Source organism: Cupressus sempervirens, chromosome 4 (genome assembly GCF_028749045.1).
Source record: "Cupressus sempervirens isolate cs-2001-9-10 chromosome 4, ASM2874904v1, whole genome shotgun sequence".
NCBI classification, from domain to species: Eukaryota; Viridiplantae; Streptophyta; class Pinopsida; order Cupressales; family Cupressaceae; genus Cupressus; species Cupressus sempervirens.
The window spans coordinates 656,388,063-656,407,268 of NC_143121.1; the positions used below are offsets into that span (position 1 = coordinate 656,388,063).

At 35.0% G+C, this 19,206-nt stretch overlaps 1 protein-coding gene across 2 annotated transcripts in view; it reads left to right on the forward strand.

Moving 5' to 3' along the window:
* Positions 1–19,206, forward strand: part of LOC149562953 (protein CHROMATIN REMODELING 35-like) — a 188,134-nt gene that overhangs the window by 45,219 nt on the left and 123,709 nt on the right. The window contains exon 4 of one of the 2 annotated variants that reach the window (XM_089823949.1): positions 6,548–6,700. In XM_089823949.1, coding sequence (XP_089680075.1) covers positions 6,548–6,700 — 153 coding nt within the window. Of the gene's footprint in view, positions 1–6,547; positions 6,728–19,206 lie in introns of those variants that run through there. The other variant, XR_016363535.1, reaches the window with a different exon arrangement.

The window sequence follows — 19,206 nt, forward strand, 5'->3', positions numbered from 1 at the left end:
TCTTGGACCCATTTTTATTTAATTGTTTTTGTAGGTAGATGTGACCGTTGGCTATCTTTGTAAACCCTCGGATAGTTTCTCCGAAGGGTATTTAAGCATGACACGTAGGTGGTAGTTGGTATGCGATTTGGGCTTATTCTTCTTTGTACTGCATATTCCCGTTGGGATTCTCTGTTGTTCGCCATTTCGGAAGTGAAAGATCTTCCCTACTTGGCTAATTTGGTTTCGGTGGGATTCGACCCTAACCCTATTCCGTTTCTATGTTACTTGCTCGGATTTGGAAATTCCGCGCAACATCTTTTTTTGCAAATACGTCTATCTAGATATATCTTTGATTGGCTTTCAATACTTGCACTGACATTATTTGGTGTTTTTTGGCGAATACATTCATCTTGCTCGGCATCTCCGAGCGCAACTCAATCTGTAGCATAGCAACATGCAATCATTCTCCTCCCTCACTCCAACACACTCAGTAACCCCCCCCCCCCCCCCCCCGTACTCCTCCAATTCCATCGTACAAATTGCATTGCACACACTATACGACCCTACCAACCATCCTGTACGATCAAGATATCTCACTACTACTATACGAGCTCTTGAGCCTACCGTACGGACATCACTTTGTCCCCCTACCACACCATACAGTTTCGATTCTTGACTGTACACCATTCATCCTGTTCAATTGTATGGATATTGTATGCACCATACACTAGCTAGTCTAACTGTACAATATCCTAACTAACTGTGTGGCTTCCCCATCAGGCTGTACGACCACTTCCACTTGTTCCCTCAACTACCATTTTTGCAATAGATGGAAAATACTAGTACAAAGAAGGCATAGGGGATACAGGATCATCACAAGAATAGTTCATGTTCTGTTTTCTAATTGTTAGGCCTTTGAGCAGTGCTTGCTTCATTATCAAAATCATAATCAAATACCCTCTCTTGTATTCTGAATTTCTCATCAACTCTTACATTTGCACTCTTAATTATTGTTCTCAATCTCTAATTATAACATCTATATGCCTTGCTTTTCAATGAATAACCAAGGAATATATCTTTATCACTTCTAGGATCAAACTTTCCTATGCCATCCACTCTCTTGATGTAGCACTTCCAAAGATTCTAAAGTATTTCATAGTGGGTGTTTGCCCAAACCAAAGTTCATAAGGTGTCTTATTGGTGCCTTGTTTGGTCTGAAATTTGTTCATAGTGTATATCGCTGTAGTAACTACTTCTCTCCAATAGATATGTGCCACATTTCCTTCAAGCATCATTGCTAGCTTCTTCACTTACTAACCTATTCCTTCTTTTTGCTATCTCATTCTATTGTAGTGTTTTAGGAGCTGAAAGTTGTCTCTTGATTCCATTATCCTCACAAGAGATGTTAAATTGATTTGATGTAAATTCTCCTCCTCTAGCCGATCTTAGACATTTAATTCTCAATCTTGATTCATTCTCAATTTTAGCTTTGAAAAACTTAAACTTCTCAAATGCCTTAGATTTCTCTCTAAGAATTGCTACCTACATTATTCTTGTAAAATCAGCAATAAAAAGAAGGAATTACCTTTCACCATATAATGGTTTAGTTATTATATGACTGCACAAATCTATATGTATTATGAACAATCTCCAATTTCTCTGATATAGTGAATAATTTGCTTGGAAATGAATTTATCTTCTGTTTAACCATTATACATTCCTTGCAAATCATGTTAGAAGGCTTAATAATCTTTGGTAAGTCTCTTACTGCATTACTGTTACCAATCTTCACAATGTTATCAAAGTTTATATGACAAAATCTCCTATGCCACAACCAACGGTTATCAATCTTAGCAACCAAACAAATCATCTCTTTAGCATTCCATTGAAATACATTACTTCTGGTTTTTATACTTGTTCCAATCAATTTTCCATCTGTCTTTGATAATACATGTCTTCTCAATGAATTGCAAAAGATATCCCTTGTTTACAAGTTGTCCAACACTTAAAAGGTTATGTTTCAATCTATCAACAAAATAGACATCCTTAGTATTAGTTTTACCATCAAGTGTCATAGATCTTTTTCCTTTAATAGGACATGGAGCATTATTTCCAACTTTAACTACTCCACCATCATAACTTTTCAATTCAACAAACTTTTCTCTATCACCTGTCATGTGATGTGAGCATCCACTATTTATAATCCAATCAAACTTCTTTCTTTCTACATGTGATACAAGTCTTTTTTTCTCTTTAACATGACATTCTTCTTTATAACAACAAATCCTATTTAATCTTTAAAATCACCTCTCTAGAATGTTTATATCTTTGAAATCAAATTCATCATCTTCATCAACTTACTAGCAATCTTTTGTAATCTTTGATTTGTAAGGCTTTTTCAAGTTTCATCTTCCTTTCTCTTTTAGGACATTGATATGAAAAGTGACCAAATTCTTTACAAGTCCAACAAGAAAAATCTTTCTTACCTCTTGGTTCCCTCTTTGCAATCAGTGAAAGAGATTCATCAATCTTCTTATCTTCTACATCTATGTCTGATAGTAGTCTTGTGAAATCTCCACTAGTGCTTGCACTTTTAGTTAGTACTCTTTTATCCTTCAGCACACTAGCTCTAAAAGGTGTCTCAAATCTAGACGAGTTGTATTTCAATCTTGATTCATATGCTTGCAATTTCCCAATTAGTGTTTCTCTATTAAAGTTTGGCATAATGGGTATAATCTCTTCAATAGCTAATATTTTATTCTTATAAGTGGGAGTCAAAGATCTTAAAATTTTGTAGCGTACTTCAATTTCATTTATAGATCATTCACGGTCTTTGATGCCCACAAAAATCTCAGATACTCTTTGTATAAATGCTCTAATTGTTTCCTCTTCTTGCATTCTTGCATTCTCAAGCATAGCTTTCCAATTCTTCAATCTGGAATTCTATAAAATGTTCATCCCTTTCATATAGTACTTGTAACCTTGTCCAAATTTCATGAGCAAGATGTACACCTTTTACCTCAACAAATTTTGATTCTAGAAGTGTATAAATTAGTGCCCCGCTAGCATACATGTTGTACATGAATAGTTCCCTTTGTTTTGCAGAGCAATAGTCTAGATATTTTTCTTCCACCACAATCTTCTTAACCCTTGTGATCATCTAGTAGTCAATTCTCATGCATAGCAAGTCTTCATTTTGTCCTTCCAACTATCATAGTTGTCTCCATCAAACTTTGGACTTTCCTTCTTGAATGCGATAAATCTCCTTAAGTTGTTAAACTTTCTGATCAAGGACTTGATGCTTTGATACCAATTGTTAGAAAGTAAAGTCCACCAATGCAACTAGAAGGGGAGAGGGGGTGAATCTGTTGTATGCTTAATCCAACTTAAACTTAACTTATCAAATCCAACTTCAATAACCAATAATATGAACAGTGCCAAGAGCTGGAACATATACAATGACACAATGATTTGTTAACTAGGAAAATCCTTGATTAGAGGGAAAACCCCAATGGGGATGGTACCCACAAAAGGATGTATTAATATAAAAGTTTCTTGCAATAGGATATTAACTTGTTAGGAGCCAGTTACATACAATCAATACATATGAGCCCCGTTAGGAGACTTTGAATCCATGTCAAAAGATTCTAGCCTTGTTAGGAACAATAAAGAAGACAATTGAACACATTGTCCAAATTGCTTTAGAACTGTTACACAAAACAGATCTCTAGGATAACATATCCCAAGTGGTGAATTGACCAATACAGTAACTTCTTTGCCAATACAGTTCCTTTAAAGTTCTCAATCCAATCAAAACATCATCTTCATATCTTTGATCAAATCTGCATCCTCAACATCAATACACTTTCACACAATCAGAAAAATCATGCTTACAACCAAGGGAACAACCTTTCCTTTATGCCTTGTCCTAATAACTAATTGAATTGGCCTTGAGGGCTTTCCCAATATGCAATGAGTAATATAGGACCTCAATATGATATTTCAATTAAGTCCCACGTGCTATAATACATTTTAAAACTTACAAAATAAATCCCATAACAAGAGTCGGCTGCCAGTGAACATATCACTCATTATACTTCAGCGACTTCCACAAAATGATCTCCAACATCTACTAGCATGAACACGTCTTGAACCATGATTAAGCTCGCTTAATTTCATTCTTCTCACTTAACAGATACAACTGAATCACTAGTAAACTGTTTCCTGCACATTGGCCTGCAACCAATCTTCAATAAATCAACTATAACTCATCCCAATCCGCATACTAACTTGAGTGAATACAGATGCATCATCTAAACTCATCCAAGAACATGAATGTAATCTTGCATAGCTTAACTCTCTATACTCAAACCTCTCTAATCAAATCTGCCTCTGCAATATCCTGAAACTTTCTTTGTTACCTACCAGATTACAAATATGTTGACATCAATGACAAACCAACTCACGAATGCAACACATAAGCAATCAATCCAAGTGCCAACCACTGAACAATCTCTCCCCTTGGTATATACTGAACAATCTTCTCAATATGCTAACAACAAACCCTTACACTGGAGAAAACAGGTCATAGTTGCAGAAAACAAAACAAACCATCACAAAAACCTTAACACGACAAAACACCAGACTTTGTGTGATAAAATACCCCAGAAAACAGCCAAATTTCATCAAGTAGTAAAAGAAGAAAACACTTTGTGCAGAAGATAGCACATGTAACTCACAAAAGCACATGCAAGCAACATGCAACACACAACCTTGGGCTTCCTATGAAGGAGTTAGACTTGGACCTGCTCTGATACCATGCAATGGTAATTGTATATTACATTATGAAACAAAGTTTACAATATATAGGCAATTACATTATGTTGTTTCTAAATGAAACAAATGTAAATAGAAGACAAAAATAGAAATTTCCTTAACAAATGAAGATGACCGTTAAAGGGATAGTAAATTATTTTAATAACATGGATTTTCTTTTCAGATATCTATAGTAAATAAGTAACCGAGGTATCTTACCTACCCATTTAAGTTATGAACCAGAACTAATTCAGTTGTATTTAGGATGGAAAAATTGAGGATGGGAAGCATATCCTGAACTATGACAAATGCTCTGATCCCCAAAAGTCAGGATATGTGGTAGGGCTAGGAGGATTGGCATTCCAAGAATAAACCCTGGTTTTTGGATTGTTATTCTTATTATGCATTTACCTTGATAGATTAGATATGACCGAATAAAGCTACTTGGATACTTAAGATTGTGTTTAAAGTATAGAAAAATGATAGCAATAAAAAATAAAAAATAGTAATGAAGGCAATTATTACATGTGAGCCAAGCTCTTACTGCCCAAAATTTTTCATGGGTTGACCATGGGGTTGTACTAGATATGCCATCTCACGTTGCTTGAATTTGAAGATGTATCCTAAGATCCTCTCTTCTTGATGATGTACATGGCTTTTATATATGTTGTGTCATTAATAGTTTTTCTAATTTAAAAATAAAATAAGCTATTGATGGTCTATCAAGCTCCATTGGTGGTGGTAAGCATTTGGTACCTACAATTGGAATTTTTTTTGGGTAAAAATGGATTTTTTTCTTGGAAGAAAATCTCTTTCAAAAGAGAATTTGACTATGAATGTTGTCTAGCTTAATTCCATTTGTAAAAAGTAAAATGCTCCCAGTGTTCTTGAAGATCATCATAGACTAGTCTATGTACTGGTATCTTCATTATTGTTAAATTTTTACACAAACAACTTGTACAAGTATAGTATGTCACAAACAAACCTATTCATTTTTGTGGGTTGATCATGGAGTGCCACTAGATATGGAACCTTTCATTGCTTGATTGTAAGATAAATCCTTATGATCGTCTCTTCTTGGTGATGTTCATGGTTTTTATATGCATAATATGATTAGTGAATTATCTACTTAAAAATAAATTAAATCATCAAGAGTCAGTCAATCACCGTGATGGGTGGGAAGGACTACATAACTAAGACTTTGATTTTTTTGGCAAGAATAGGTTTACTTGGAAAAATATCTCTACCAATAGAGAGTCTGGGTATGATGTTTGTTTAGCATGTTTTGCAATTGCATTTGAAAAAACTAAAATGCTTCCAATGTTCTTGAAGGTCATCATGTAGTAGTAATTATATAATTTGTAATAGTTTACTTGAAACAACTTCTACAGGCAAAATAGTTCATTTCATGATTGTCAAACAAACCTACTACTCAAATGATGTGTTTAATAGCTAGAACCAATGTCCTCCTTGTCAATGATAAAACTATGGTATTATAATTGATTACACATTTACTCTTTTTTTAATGGTGTTCTGAAAAATTCAATGCAGAAGGCATTTATTTGTGTTACTGTTACATCTTTGTTAATTCGTAGTTTCACATTTGAGTTCTTAAACATTTGCCTTTGTGAAAGAAGTGATTTTTTAATTTTTTGCAGTAAAAAAATTCAATATTTTTGCATGCTTTTGTTGTAAAGGAAAGTAGCTTCTAAGCAGCACAATGTATTTACTTTAATAGTTTCTTTGGCAGAATCCGCAGGAGAGTGTTCTAGAGAATATAAGTAAACATGAACCAGATTGTAAGCATTCCTTCCTTCACAGGGAGGATATTGGTCATGTTTGCATGTTCTGTGGACTGATTGGCCAAAGAGCTGAAGAAATATTTGACTTTGAGTGGTCAACGGTGGGTGTTTCCCTGATTTATTAACTGGTAAAATGATCAATATTTCTTGCCAACACTTGATTTCTTTTAGATAAAATATGAGCAGCTATCTTTTCCAACTATTATTGAATTTTAATGCATAGGTTAGATGAATTGCGAGTGTCATTCTTAAATAGGTGCCAGTGCAACCTGCTGCAATGCTTTTTCTCTTTTGTATTCATTGTTGATTCTCAGAACAAATGCCCAAGTGCATTTTTCCAGTTGCTACTTTTGCAAGAGAAGATTGTAAATGAGTTATTAGCATATTTCTTAAATAGATAGTAATTTCTCATGCTGTAGTGTTTTTCCCTTCTGTATACATTGCTGTTTGGCAGTTTGCACAGGCCAAATGCCCAAGGGAATTTTAACAATAATGACGTTTGCAAGAAAACATTTTACATAAAGTGAACTACTTTAAAAGGGGAGGGATTGAGAGGGAAAGGAGTGGAGAAGGAAGGGGGAGAGGGGTGAAGAGGATAGGGACAGGAGGGGAAAGCACGGGGACAGCAGGGAGAGGAGGGTAAAGTACAGGGACAGCAGGGAGAGAGAGGAAAGAAGAGGGGAGAGGTGGAGGATGAGGGGGAAGGAAAGGGAGAGTTAAGCAGTAGTCAGTGAAAGCATTCCTTTCATATATTTTGTTGTGTAATTATCATGCATTTGTTATTTTTTATTGAACAGCAATGTTCTTGTTTTTTGTCATAACTATAAGCTATATATTTATTTCTGGTGTAATTAGTGTTGTTTGTGTCAACTTCTTATGTGAAACTACAGCGTCATCGTCCACCATCATCATCTTACTGTTGTAGTCAATAATGTCACAGGTTAAATTTCAGTGTAACACAAATCCTGGGGGACCAGGGGACGAGGTGAAAGCATGATGAGTTTCTGGGACAGGGGGAAAGAGCTTCAATTTGTCGATGGTAGGGGGACGGTTGCAGAGGGTGGTGTTGTATATACTATATACCATAAATATAGTACTTGAAATGCTAGTTATGAAAAGATGTATAATAGTATAGTAAGTAAAATAACAATATTGCAAATGGCAAATACTAAATATAGACTACATTATACTTGAACCTTGAAGTATTAATAAGTCAACTGTTCTATATATTAAATCTCAAATTACTTATTACTACTAGAAATTAGAATGCTAAGTAAATTGTCAAATCAGCAAATGGAAGATTTATATTATATCAAAAGCTTGACAACAGTACCACATGAATTGCAAAAATAGAAACCCTAATTCTGATTTTTATCTAGGATAGTCAGCATAACTAGCAATAAAGTATGCAATAGCAGCTATAAACCCTCATAAACTGCCCATAGTATGCTTGCAAATGATCTGAAAATGTACTTCAATCAGCCAATAATATATTTATTTATCTGATTTTCTTGCATATATTTAAAAAAAGAATTTTAAAAATGTTGTTTAAATGTCTTGGTATAAGAGACTTCTTGAAGTCGCCAAGACACTTAGGGGACTCCTAGATGTCCCCTAGATGCTTAGGGGGCTTGTGAGCATCCCCAAAACGTCCTGGGGACTCCTGGCCATCCTCGCATTCCAACGAAGGTTTAGCGATGGCAGGGCGATGCCAAGTACTTGTCCTCAAGTTCTTGGGATATCTCGGTATTAGAAACTTGGGAGTTTAGGGGGGCGTCCCCTGTGTTCATTGTTATTTTTATGGAAAAGGGAATGAGAGCAAATTGTAGAAATCAGATTGTTTGGACATGAAGTTTATCATAGGCTTCACAACGAAATCTTAAGAATTGATTTCTATTTGCAAAATTCAACATTTTTAGAGATGAATTTTGTCTCTAGATAGTGAGAGAATGATTAGCTTGACGAAATGATATATTGGTGGAATGAATATATTGATTGTTTGATGGCAACAAGGGTTGACTAATCTGGTGTGTTTGGACATTGACTTGCAAATGTGTAGAAACAAATATTAGGAAGAGGCTGCAATGTCTCTTTTGGTTATTTTGATAACCACACATTATTTCTAGTCCTGTATCTTTGTAAGTGTGAGGGACTTTTGACATATGATAGGTGATAGAATACATATCCAATATAATTAGAACAATTTTCCTTCTTATTAGTTAAAATTGTACTCATTATGAAAAGTGTGAAACTGCTGATGCAAAGAATGTATCAAATTTTCTAGCAACAAATTATTGTTGAACATTGATAATATTTTTAAAAATTGTTTGGTCCCAAAGCCACAAGTCCAAGTCTTGTAATTTTTTCTTCACCTTTTGGGCTAATGGTTTTTTTCAAGAAGATAAATTGGAATTTATCAGCAAATTGTCGATTCTTGAAATCCTATGACATTAGCGGTTCATCTCTTACATATGTCAAGCTCAAGTTAAACCTATGAGAGTGTTCTTAGAGGTAAGCCTTAGCAGGCATTCTATATCAATTAAAATGTAACAAGGAAGAAAACAAATAATGGCCAATCCCACTGCATACTTGACTCGAATTTCCCTCATTAGGTCAAATTTGTACATTTGAAGAAACTTATTGCATCACATAAAGAAGTGAAGACATGGACTAACCAACTTTCAAGGAAGATTTGGCATCCCAATATTTTCTAGGTTGTATGGGAAGAGAGTTACCGAATTTGTATTGTTGGAGGGCAAGCAATTTAGGGAAATGTGAGCTGTCATATCTTCTTTTCTAGTTAAATCTACTGGGAATTGTTGTCTGTAGAAATTGTGTAGCTGACGGGTTGTTGTCATTGGTAAAGATTTTGTAGCCGACAAGTTCATGCCGTCGGTAAAGATTTGTAGCTAACGGATAGATTAGTATCGTTATGTAGCCGATGGACCCCTTCGGGAAGGTTCTGCGGAAAGTATTTATACCCCGTTGGGGATCATTGTAAATCATCTTATCTTATGCTCTGTATGTAATCTCTTGGCAACAGAACTGTCAGGGAATATCTGATTAGGTGGAAAGACTTGCCTTATGAGATGCCACCTGGGAAGGCGAGTCCATATTGTAACACCCAGCGTTCAGATTGCTTGAGGGAAAGCAATCTCAGGAAGGGAGGACTGTCTTGTCCCCCTCTCAATCTTAGTTTCGGGTGACAGAATTAATATATCTCCACATCAGGATAGATTAATGTTGATTACAAGTAGGATGCTCTCCAGTCACAAAGGGGAATTTAATTTAATTTATTCCAGGACTTTATTAAAGGTGCAGAGCTAAGTCACTTTAATGGTTAAAGTCATTTACTTTATAAATAACTTTTAAGTGACTACAAGACAAAAGTAACTTTTAATCCCACATTCTTTGCATGTGGTACTTTTCCCTCATTTCGAGGCTATTTATGCACAAGTTTGCATTGGGATTAACACACAAGAAGAATTTATGAACTCAGCACTTTTAACATTTCTGGTTGCTTAAATGTGACTGGTCGCTTTGAGGACGAAACCCCTTGGAACAAATTAGAGACAGTGGATGTAGCCCCAGCTTCTCTTGAATCACTTATTTTATGGATAGATTTAATGGAGGTTTATGTTGGTGAATAATCGAGAGTCCCTGAAAGTAAGTACAAACTTCTAGCTGCCATTTCTAAGTTCAGATTGTGTGAAGTTCTGTTATTATCAGGGGGAGTTGGGTTGGATGGAAGTTGGATTCACAGGTTATAGTGGCCACGGGTTTCCATTCCTAATGCGACAATAAGTTCTCAGACTTCAGCGTTACACGAAGTTACCAGTCGGGTGCAAAAGGGAGGTAACGTCAGCTGTTCATGTGTGTTTGAGAGTTCAGTAGCTAATCATTGGCATGCACAGCAAGCAAGTAGAGTGTTCAGTGCTCGGATTTAGACTCGTTCGTGACTCGGAACAGACAGGTTAAATGCATGAGTGAAGTTGTATTGTGGAAGCTGCGGGTTTGATAACACGCATATGAAGGTGAACGTGTCAGTTTGGGGTTGTTGGTAGAAGACGGCACTGAAATCACTCATCCTCATTAACAGCTTGGGAAAGGGACTTCCGCTTAACAATCAAGGGAAAAATCTGAAACGGAGTGTGCTTTTGAGAAGCTACGGCTTAATCTGGGTCGAGTCAGCTAAGTTTAAACAAAATTTGGTGAAGGAATCACAGCTTAGTTCAACCGCAGCCATTGCTATAAAAAAGCTCCTTCAGAATAATGGGTCTGTACATCACTACCTTCTTAAGTCTTTTTCTTGGGTCAAATAATGTGTTCTGAAAATACTGTTATTACTGGCATATCAATCAGTGTAATGAGCATTGTAATCTCTGATTCTGGATTTATGTTGAGAGCTCCATGAAATCTTTAGCTGGCTTTCACATTGGTATTACAGATTAAGCACATATTTCAGACTCAAATTTATAGTGCCTATACGTTTCAGTTTTGCAACTTCATAGGGTTCATAATTAGTAGGAGCAGTTGACAAATGTTTGATGAAATGTCCCATGTATATTTTCCAATGATAATCAGTTTAATAGTACAGTGAGCACAACTCCTGATCTGGTTTAGCAGTGACTTGTTTGACGAAATACCCACTGCAGAAAAATACATTTGGTAACAGTTTGTGTCTGAATTCACATTCAGTCTATCCCAGTGATTCAGCTTATGTGTGCTGGAAGTTGTTTCATGATTAAACACTATTTTCAAACTGGTGAACACACCCAGACTTAGGTTGCAATGAAGATAGTTAAACTGGGATATCAGTTGGTTTTGTTTTATTATTAATCTTCTTACAGATTTGGAGTGAAGTCACTGAATAACTTGACAAAGTTATTACTTTACATATATAACAGCCTTTGCAAACTTTGGTCAAAATTCTGAGAACAAATTAATACAGTGATCACAAAAAACTGCTGTAGGAATTTGCACAGTTTATTACATAAGAGATCAAATTAAGGACAATTTAAATATTTTTATTAGTTGGATAAAGTGGGCCATCTAAATGGGATATAATAAAGCCTTTTGTAACATTTTATAAAAAATGTTTTCAGCTGAGCACTTTGAAAAGGGCATTTTAAGTATTTCAACTAAAAATGAATCTATGAAAGAGAGGTAGTCACTCATTAAAAGATCATCCAATTTTTATGAAATCAAAACCTTATTTCATAGTTTGAATTCATAGGAACCCTTCAATGCTCTAATTGCTGCTCTGATACCACTGTAAAGAGCGTAACTCTTATGCTGAAGAATTCTGATATGTTTTATTAAAATTGATTGTTTTGCATTTTGAAATATATGCTTTATTTTTATTTTTTTGAGTTATAAACAGTTGCAAATGCAAGAAAACTGAAATGGAATTCAACTATGAACATTCATCTTATTTATTTCATATATACAATAAGATCACATCTGTATGAATGCTGGAAAGGAATTTGAGACACAACTTATTTAATTCAATATATATATATAATGAACCTGGAGGCTGAATTGAGGTGTTGGAATCCACAATAATCTTTAGCTTTGTTGTGGATGAAGTATGCTGAATGTTGGCTCTTGTCAATGTCAAAACAAGCCCAGACCCCAATTTAGGCCCTTGGGTAATAACGTTGCCCAGCCAGGAAGAAACAGAAGCCTTGGAAATGAGAATGGCAGCCCAAATGATGATGATGGCTATGTGTAGACAATAACGGCGGCCCACTGCAAATTGCAAAACCTTGGAATGCAGATTTCTGCTTGCAATGTAGAACAATAACCAGCAAAATGCATCAAAACGCTGGCCAAAACAGTACAGAAAATTCACCAGCTCAATGCTGGCTCAAAGTGCTCAAACACCAACAAGGATTACCAATTCCTGCAGAACAATTTCCTTGAAATCCTTGCAATTTCCGCACCACACAAATTCAATAATATCAAATGCGCAATAGAATGGTTCTTTTTTTCGCATTTAAAATTCTCAAATACAAATTGAGCTTGAATCTTTCAGCACACACGTTACATAACTTATATATGTGCCTCTTTGGTTGCAATGTTTCAAATATAATATTTTATTATATTTGGCTCCAAGAGCAACTTTAAATTATAATTTAAAGTTGACATATAATAAAGTCACTTTATTAATTTAAACTCCCCCATTGCTCCTGAAATGACCTTTTCATTAATATCATGATATGCTGACACATAAGGTCCTCTCATGTGCCCATGATTTAAAATTTCCCATCCTAGATCGAACGAGCTATAACAGTAAGGTGCCCATTAAACAATTTCAATAGAAATAGCAATGTTGGTGCAGATAATTAAATCATAACCAATAATGCATTTGACATTGTGAAAATGGGCCAACCACACCAAAAGTGAAATTCGCTTGCACATGAGTGATTGTGATGATGAAATATGATGAATAATCCCAACTGGGTAACTTTCTAAAATAGATGCTACCTCCAAGAATCTTGGAGCCCAATCTAGAAGTCAAAAATAATGTCTAAAAGCATCATATAACTCCTCTAAACCATTTGAGCTCATTGGAATCATCCATTAACTTACTATAAATAGAAAGTCCCTCAAAATGAACCCAAAATCCATTGAAGAACCTAGCTTCACAATATATGGAGGGTTTGGAGAGATACACACTCACACTTGTCCTCTTGTGAGCCAAATAACTCCACAAGGTCCTCTAATCACCAGTATTAGCCTACAAGGACCCAATGATAGTCTAAATCCATTAATTTTCATGCTTGCTCAAAATGGGGGCATTACATAAGTCATGTGCTCAACTATTGTACATGAGGACAAAATCCCTCAAATAACGATTCAAAAGAAAACCTATTTTTTTAAAGGTAGGGGTAGAAAATGGAAGCCTCCTTATTCTTCAAGGCGATTTCACATAGGAACAACAATTGTGCAAAGAAGATTGTAGGTAATTTCTAGTTTCTAGTTTGCTAGAAAGCTATGGTCGTAGATGAGACTAAATAATGTTCCAACTATCACTAAAAGAAAATGTTTTTTTTCCTTTGGAGCAACTAATATGGTGAACTTAATTGTAGAACTAATAGCTTATGATTGTTTTGCAGTGAAATATGTGGTATATTTTTGTTTTTTATTTTTAATTTATATATGCTTGAATAGACAAGCAATTGATAAGTAGGAGATATTTTACACAAGAAGTCATTGTGATATTGCTATCAAGATTCAACCATGTAGTTTTCAAGTATACATAAATTCTGTTGGCATTGGAATTATCATTGTAAATACATACACTTTATTCATCTCCATTTAGAGGCATCAGATTTATTTGCATCGTAATACTTTGCATACATTGATCATTGATCATTGCCATTACTAAACATATATATTGCTGCATATTGTATTAATTCCATTAGTTATCTTAATTAATTATTGCATTTGGAATTAGTACTTATATAAATTGTTTTTCATTGCATTTTCAATTACAAGTCACATCTGCATTTGCACAAATTCTTTTATAAAAAGAGAAATTGAGGTAATCCCTAGTAGTATCCTAAATATTATAAAAATGAGACATTACAATTTGCATCGGAGCCACTTTTCCTGCTCCATGGGTGAATGAGAAAAACTCTTCTAATTTATAGTAGAAGAGGAAAGGGTCAGAAAGAGACAAAAATGAATAAAGGAAACATGGAAAGCAATTAGGTTTGATGATTCAAGAACAAAGAAAGTTACAAAATAAATTCATAGAACTAATTGATGTGCTCAAACAAGCCACCCTAACACAAAGACATGAGAATCATTAGAACCATGAGGTGCAATTACAAAATCAGACTCCTAAAAGACAAAGTACCAAACCCTGCTTACCAAGCTTCACCACTACAACAAGACAAACAAGAAAAAAATTGTCTTTTTTTCAATACAAGATCAAATCAAACAAGATTGGGTAGTAGGAAATATAAAAAATGAGATGCCTTTCAAGGAGCACAAGGAATTAAGAATGAAGTATATGCCCCAAAAAGTGGCAAGGAAAGTTTTTTGGAACTAAAGAAGTTGGGAATGGTAAGCATACCATACTTCAATTGATCTAGAAAATTGTTAGCAAGAACATGGGTACAAAAACTCGATAACTACTTTCAACTAAACCCAATGTAAGAAAAAGAAGCCATGAAATATGGAGCCCTACACTTAAATGGAATAGCTCACAAATGGTGGCACCACAAAATGATAACCTTGGGACATAATAGAATCACTTCCTAACTAGAATTTATTGAAAGAGTTATCGAGAGATTCAATAATGAAGATCCTGAGTTACACTTTAAGGAGCTAGCTCAAAGCAGGCACTGAGAAAACATAGAAGAGTATATCACTGAGTTCCAAAGAACATCTGTATTGCTAACTGACATTTTAGAGAGGAGGTTGTTTGTACTTCTTATGGATGGACTCCAAGACCCCTTAATTGAGTTCTAAAGAACATCCGTATTGCTAACTGACATTTTAGAAAGGAGGTTGTTTGTACTCCTTATGGATGGACTCCAAGATCCCTTAAGAGGGTGGGCTACGGATTTAAATCCTTTCACACTACCCAAAGTAATCAAGAAAGCCATGGATATGGATTTAGGAACTATAAAGAGAATGCCTATTCCAAAGGAGGTACAAACCTATAAGGAGAATCCCACTCTAGCAAACAAGGAATAAAGTTGTGTTTTACGTTCGAAGAACCTTGGTGCCCGGCCACAGGTGTAAAGGGAAAGGGAAAATACACTACAATGAAGTGGGACCCAGTGAAGATGAAGAGAATTTAACTAGTAACTCCTATTCATAAGAGAGGCTTCCTTTGTTAGCATGAATGCTGATGGTATTCCTTTGGGGAAGTATCCTAAGTATTACTGGAATAGTTAAGGAGATTCTTAGCATGATTGACATGTTGCATTCATGATTGTGTTTGTCATTGATGTCAACATAGTTTTGTTTCTGTAAAGATTGGCAGAGTAACAAACAGAGAATGAGTTCGCATGGACTATGTATTGATCATGAGGTCAAACGCAATTGAGTATATGTTCTACAGTATGTCCTGATGACGTGGACAAGTGTACATGCAAAGAGTCGAAGACATGTGAGAGTTATTCATGATTTACAAAGGACAGTGTGCAAATAGAGCACCTAAGAAGTGGTTTCTAGTATTTGGATTGTGTCTCTTAATAGGGATAGAATTCTAATGAGCGAAGTGAGACAACGATAGTAGACAGCCTGATGATGATGTCAGCGACTGCATGAGCTAAGAGTTCGCACTTGTGAGAGGTTGTATTTACTATGAGCCAATAGTATTTTGTAATTGCAAGAAGATGTAATGAATTGGAATATCTTAATGAGGTCCTATTATAATTAATTGGGAAAGCCTCAAGGCTGAGTCAAAATTATTTTGACGATATGGTATAAAGGAAGGTTATTTTCCTTGTGGTTAATATGTGAATAAAGTGTGCAACTGCGAATTGTGCAAGTGATATTGAAGCTAGTAAATGCGGGTGAGCAATCAAAGGGATCAATGTGATACGAATTTGAAGATTTGGTATTGAGATCTAAGAAGTATTTGGTGCGGTATTGGCACAGTAAGAGGACAAAAAAAGAGTTTGAGTTGTGGAGTTCAATTTCATTTCTATTAGTTTGAAAGGAATAATACAAAGACCAATTGGACAGTGAGTTCGGTTGTCTTGCCCTTAAAGTTGTTTGGACAATGGGTCCATCTGCCTTCTACAACTCCTAACAAGGATTCTGTAATGTCCCCATTTTTAGCAAGTTTCTGTAGTTGGCTTGGTCAATGCACCATCGTGACCCTCCTATGCTGACAATGGGATTTGAGGGTCTCAATTGTGGGGTTATAGGCTTTTCAACAGCCTATGGTGTGTTTTGGCTCCATTTGAGGGACTTACTATTTATAGTAAGTCAAACTGTTGGTTTCGATGAACTTAGTTGAGTAAGAGGAGTTGGGTGATGCTCTCAGTTTTTATTTCAAGCTTCCTGTTTGGTCTCCAAGAATCTTGGAGGGAGCATCTATTTATAGTAAGTCACCCTATCAAGTTCATTCATCGTCTTTCATCATCGGGATCACTTTGGTGTTGTTAGATTTCAATTCTGATGCTTCTTTAGTTGTTTTTGCAAGACGGATGAATTATTATTATTATTCATCTAAATACGTTGAGGTTTCTATTTTTGTTGGTGTTTTTTATTGGTCACCTCAATATTATAGCTCGTTGGAACTGGGATAAAAAATTTTAAATCATGGGAACAAGAAACAATGGCCTTGTGTGCCAGAATATTAAGTTATGGTGGAAAAGGTCATTTTTTGGAGCCAAAACAATTAATAAATTATATTAATGACACTTTAGTATATTTTAATGTTGTGTGAAAGAAGCTTCTTAAGTGGAGTTCTTTTGGGAAATTGGTGCTATTTGGAGATTATAAATATGAGAACATTTCCGAGTCTGTGGTTTTGTGCCCTTGCTGAAGGATAAGGGTTAGATTTTGAGTTTATCTTGCAATTTTCTGCTAAGGTAAAGCGAATTGTAATTGTTTCTCTACTGTATCTATTGTTATTGAGAAGTGGATTGAACAAGTGCTAAAGACCAGATTCTACAAAATGAATTGAATGTTGAATTATTAATTTTATGCTTCTACAGTCTGGCCGGGAGTTCAATCTGAGTGTTAGATGACTATCATTTCACTATAGGGCAGCAATTTATCAATTGCAGGGTCATGTTCACCTAAGGAGGGTTTGTGTGACATTTCTGAGGGGCTGTATTACAATTTTCAAGAGTTTTATTCAATTTTATGGCCTGCAATACATATTATTGGGGCTGCTATAGATTCGCATTGGACTACAAATTAAAAGTCAAAGCCAATCTGTATTTTCAAGTTCTTGGCATTTTAATATATTATTGTTGTTATTGTTTGTTTGAAACATTGTTGTTAATGAATTAAAGGTGGAGCAAATCCTTTGTCTTTCATAATTATATAATTGCACAATTTGTAGGGCAAGATTATGAATTAATGTTGGTATTCATACAAACTTCTTAGTATTAAATTGATCTGAAATTGTAAGTGCCCAATTGCATTCTCTAGTGTAATTTCAAAAATCAGATTATCAAATTTGCAATAATAAAAGTAAAGACTGCCAAATGTTTGACGAAATGTTAGACTACTGATTAGCAAACGAAAATTGATGATTGTTAAAGATATAGCCAATTGGGGTTATTACAGTGGTATCAAAGGTTGCTTGCAAAGTGTTTGACGAAATGTCAAACAACTGAATTAAAGAATATGGTGTTTAACAAAGTTATAACTGGTTGGGGTTATTATAGATTCAAAGTCTCCTAATAGGGTCTGATATGTATTGAATGTATTTCATTGGCTTCTAACTAGTTGGGGTTATTACAGATTCAAAGTCTCCTAATAAGAACTAATATGTATTGAATGTATTTCATTGGCTCCTAACAGAGTCCATCCTCTTACAAGGAAATTTTATATTAGTACATCATTTTGTGGATACCATCCCCACTGGAGTTTTCCCTCTGATCAAGGGTTCCCCTAGTTAACATATCTGGTGTTATTGTGTATGTGTATCTTCTTATGGTTGTTGATTATATTATTCACATGCTTCAGGTTTAATAAGGTTGATAAAAGTTATATTTATGTAATAACTGATTCACACCCCCCTCTCAATTATCTTGGTAGACTTTACTTTCTAACAATTGATATCAAAGCATCAGGTCCTTGAAGGAAAAACTTATCAAGTTAAGGAGATCAATGGAGGGTCATTTCAAAAAAGAAAGTCCTAAGTTTGATGGAGTTAACTATGACAGTTGGAAAGAGAAGATGAAGACACATCTGCTATGCATGGGTCTAGGATATTGGTTGATGACAAAGAATGAAAAGAAGATTGTGAAAGAAAGAAAACTTAAAGAATGCAGTGAAGCTGAAAGAGATCAATTAATGTGCAATATGCTTGCTAAAGAAGCATTATTGTCAGCTCTTCCTAAAAATGAATACAGCCAGGTAAAATCCTTAGAAACATCTCATAAAATTTGGACAACTTTGGAATCTACTTTTGAAGGTGATGAGCATTGTAAGAGAATCAAATTAAAAAATTGGATATGTTTGTTTTAAGATGCTAAGATGATAGAAGATGAATCTATAAGAAGTTATATTGGTAGAATATCAGAAATTGTTGTAGGAATTAAGTCTTGTAATGGATCTAAAGATGATGACATTATATGTAGGATCTTGAAAACTTTAACACCACCATTCAAACAGACAACACAAATGATTGAGCAAGTGATACCTTTCTCTAAGAAGTTTACTAGAGAGACTCTTCTTGGAAGATTGGAAGCAGCAAAAGTGAGCTTGAAGTAGACTGGAGATTTTCCTAGAATGGAAACTACTTTTAGTGCATTAAGTGTTTGCCCTTCCTTGTCAAGAAGTGCAAGCATCAATAGAGATTATGCTAGTAGCAGCAAATCTAGATTTGAGGAAGACAAAAGGATTGAAGAAGGATTTGCCTTACTTGTAAGGAGAGAGCCAGACGGTATGAAAATCT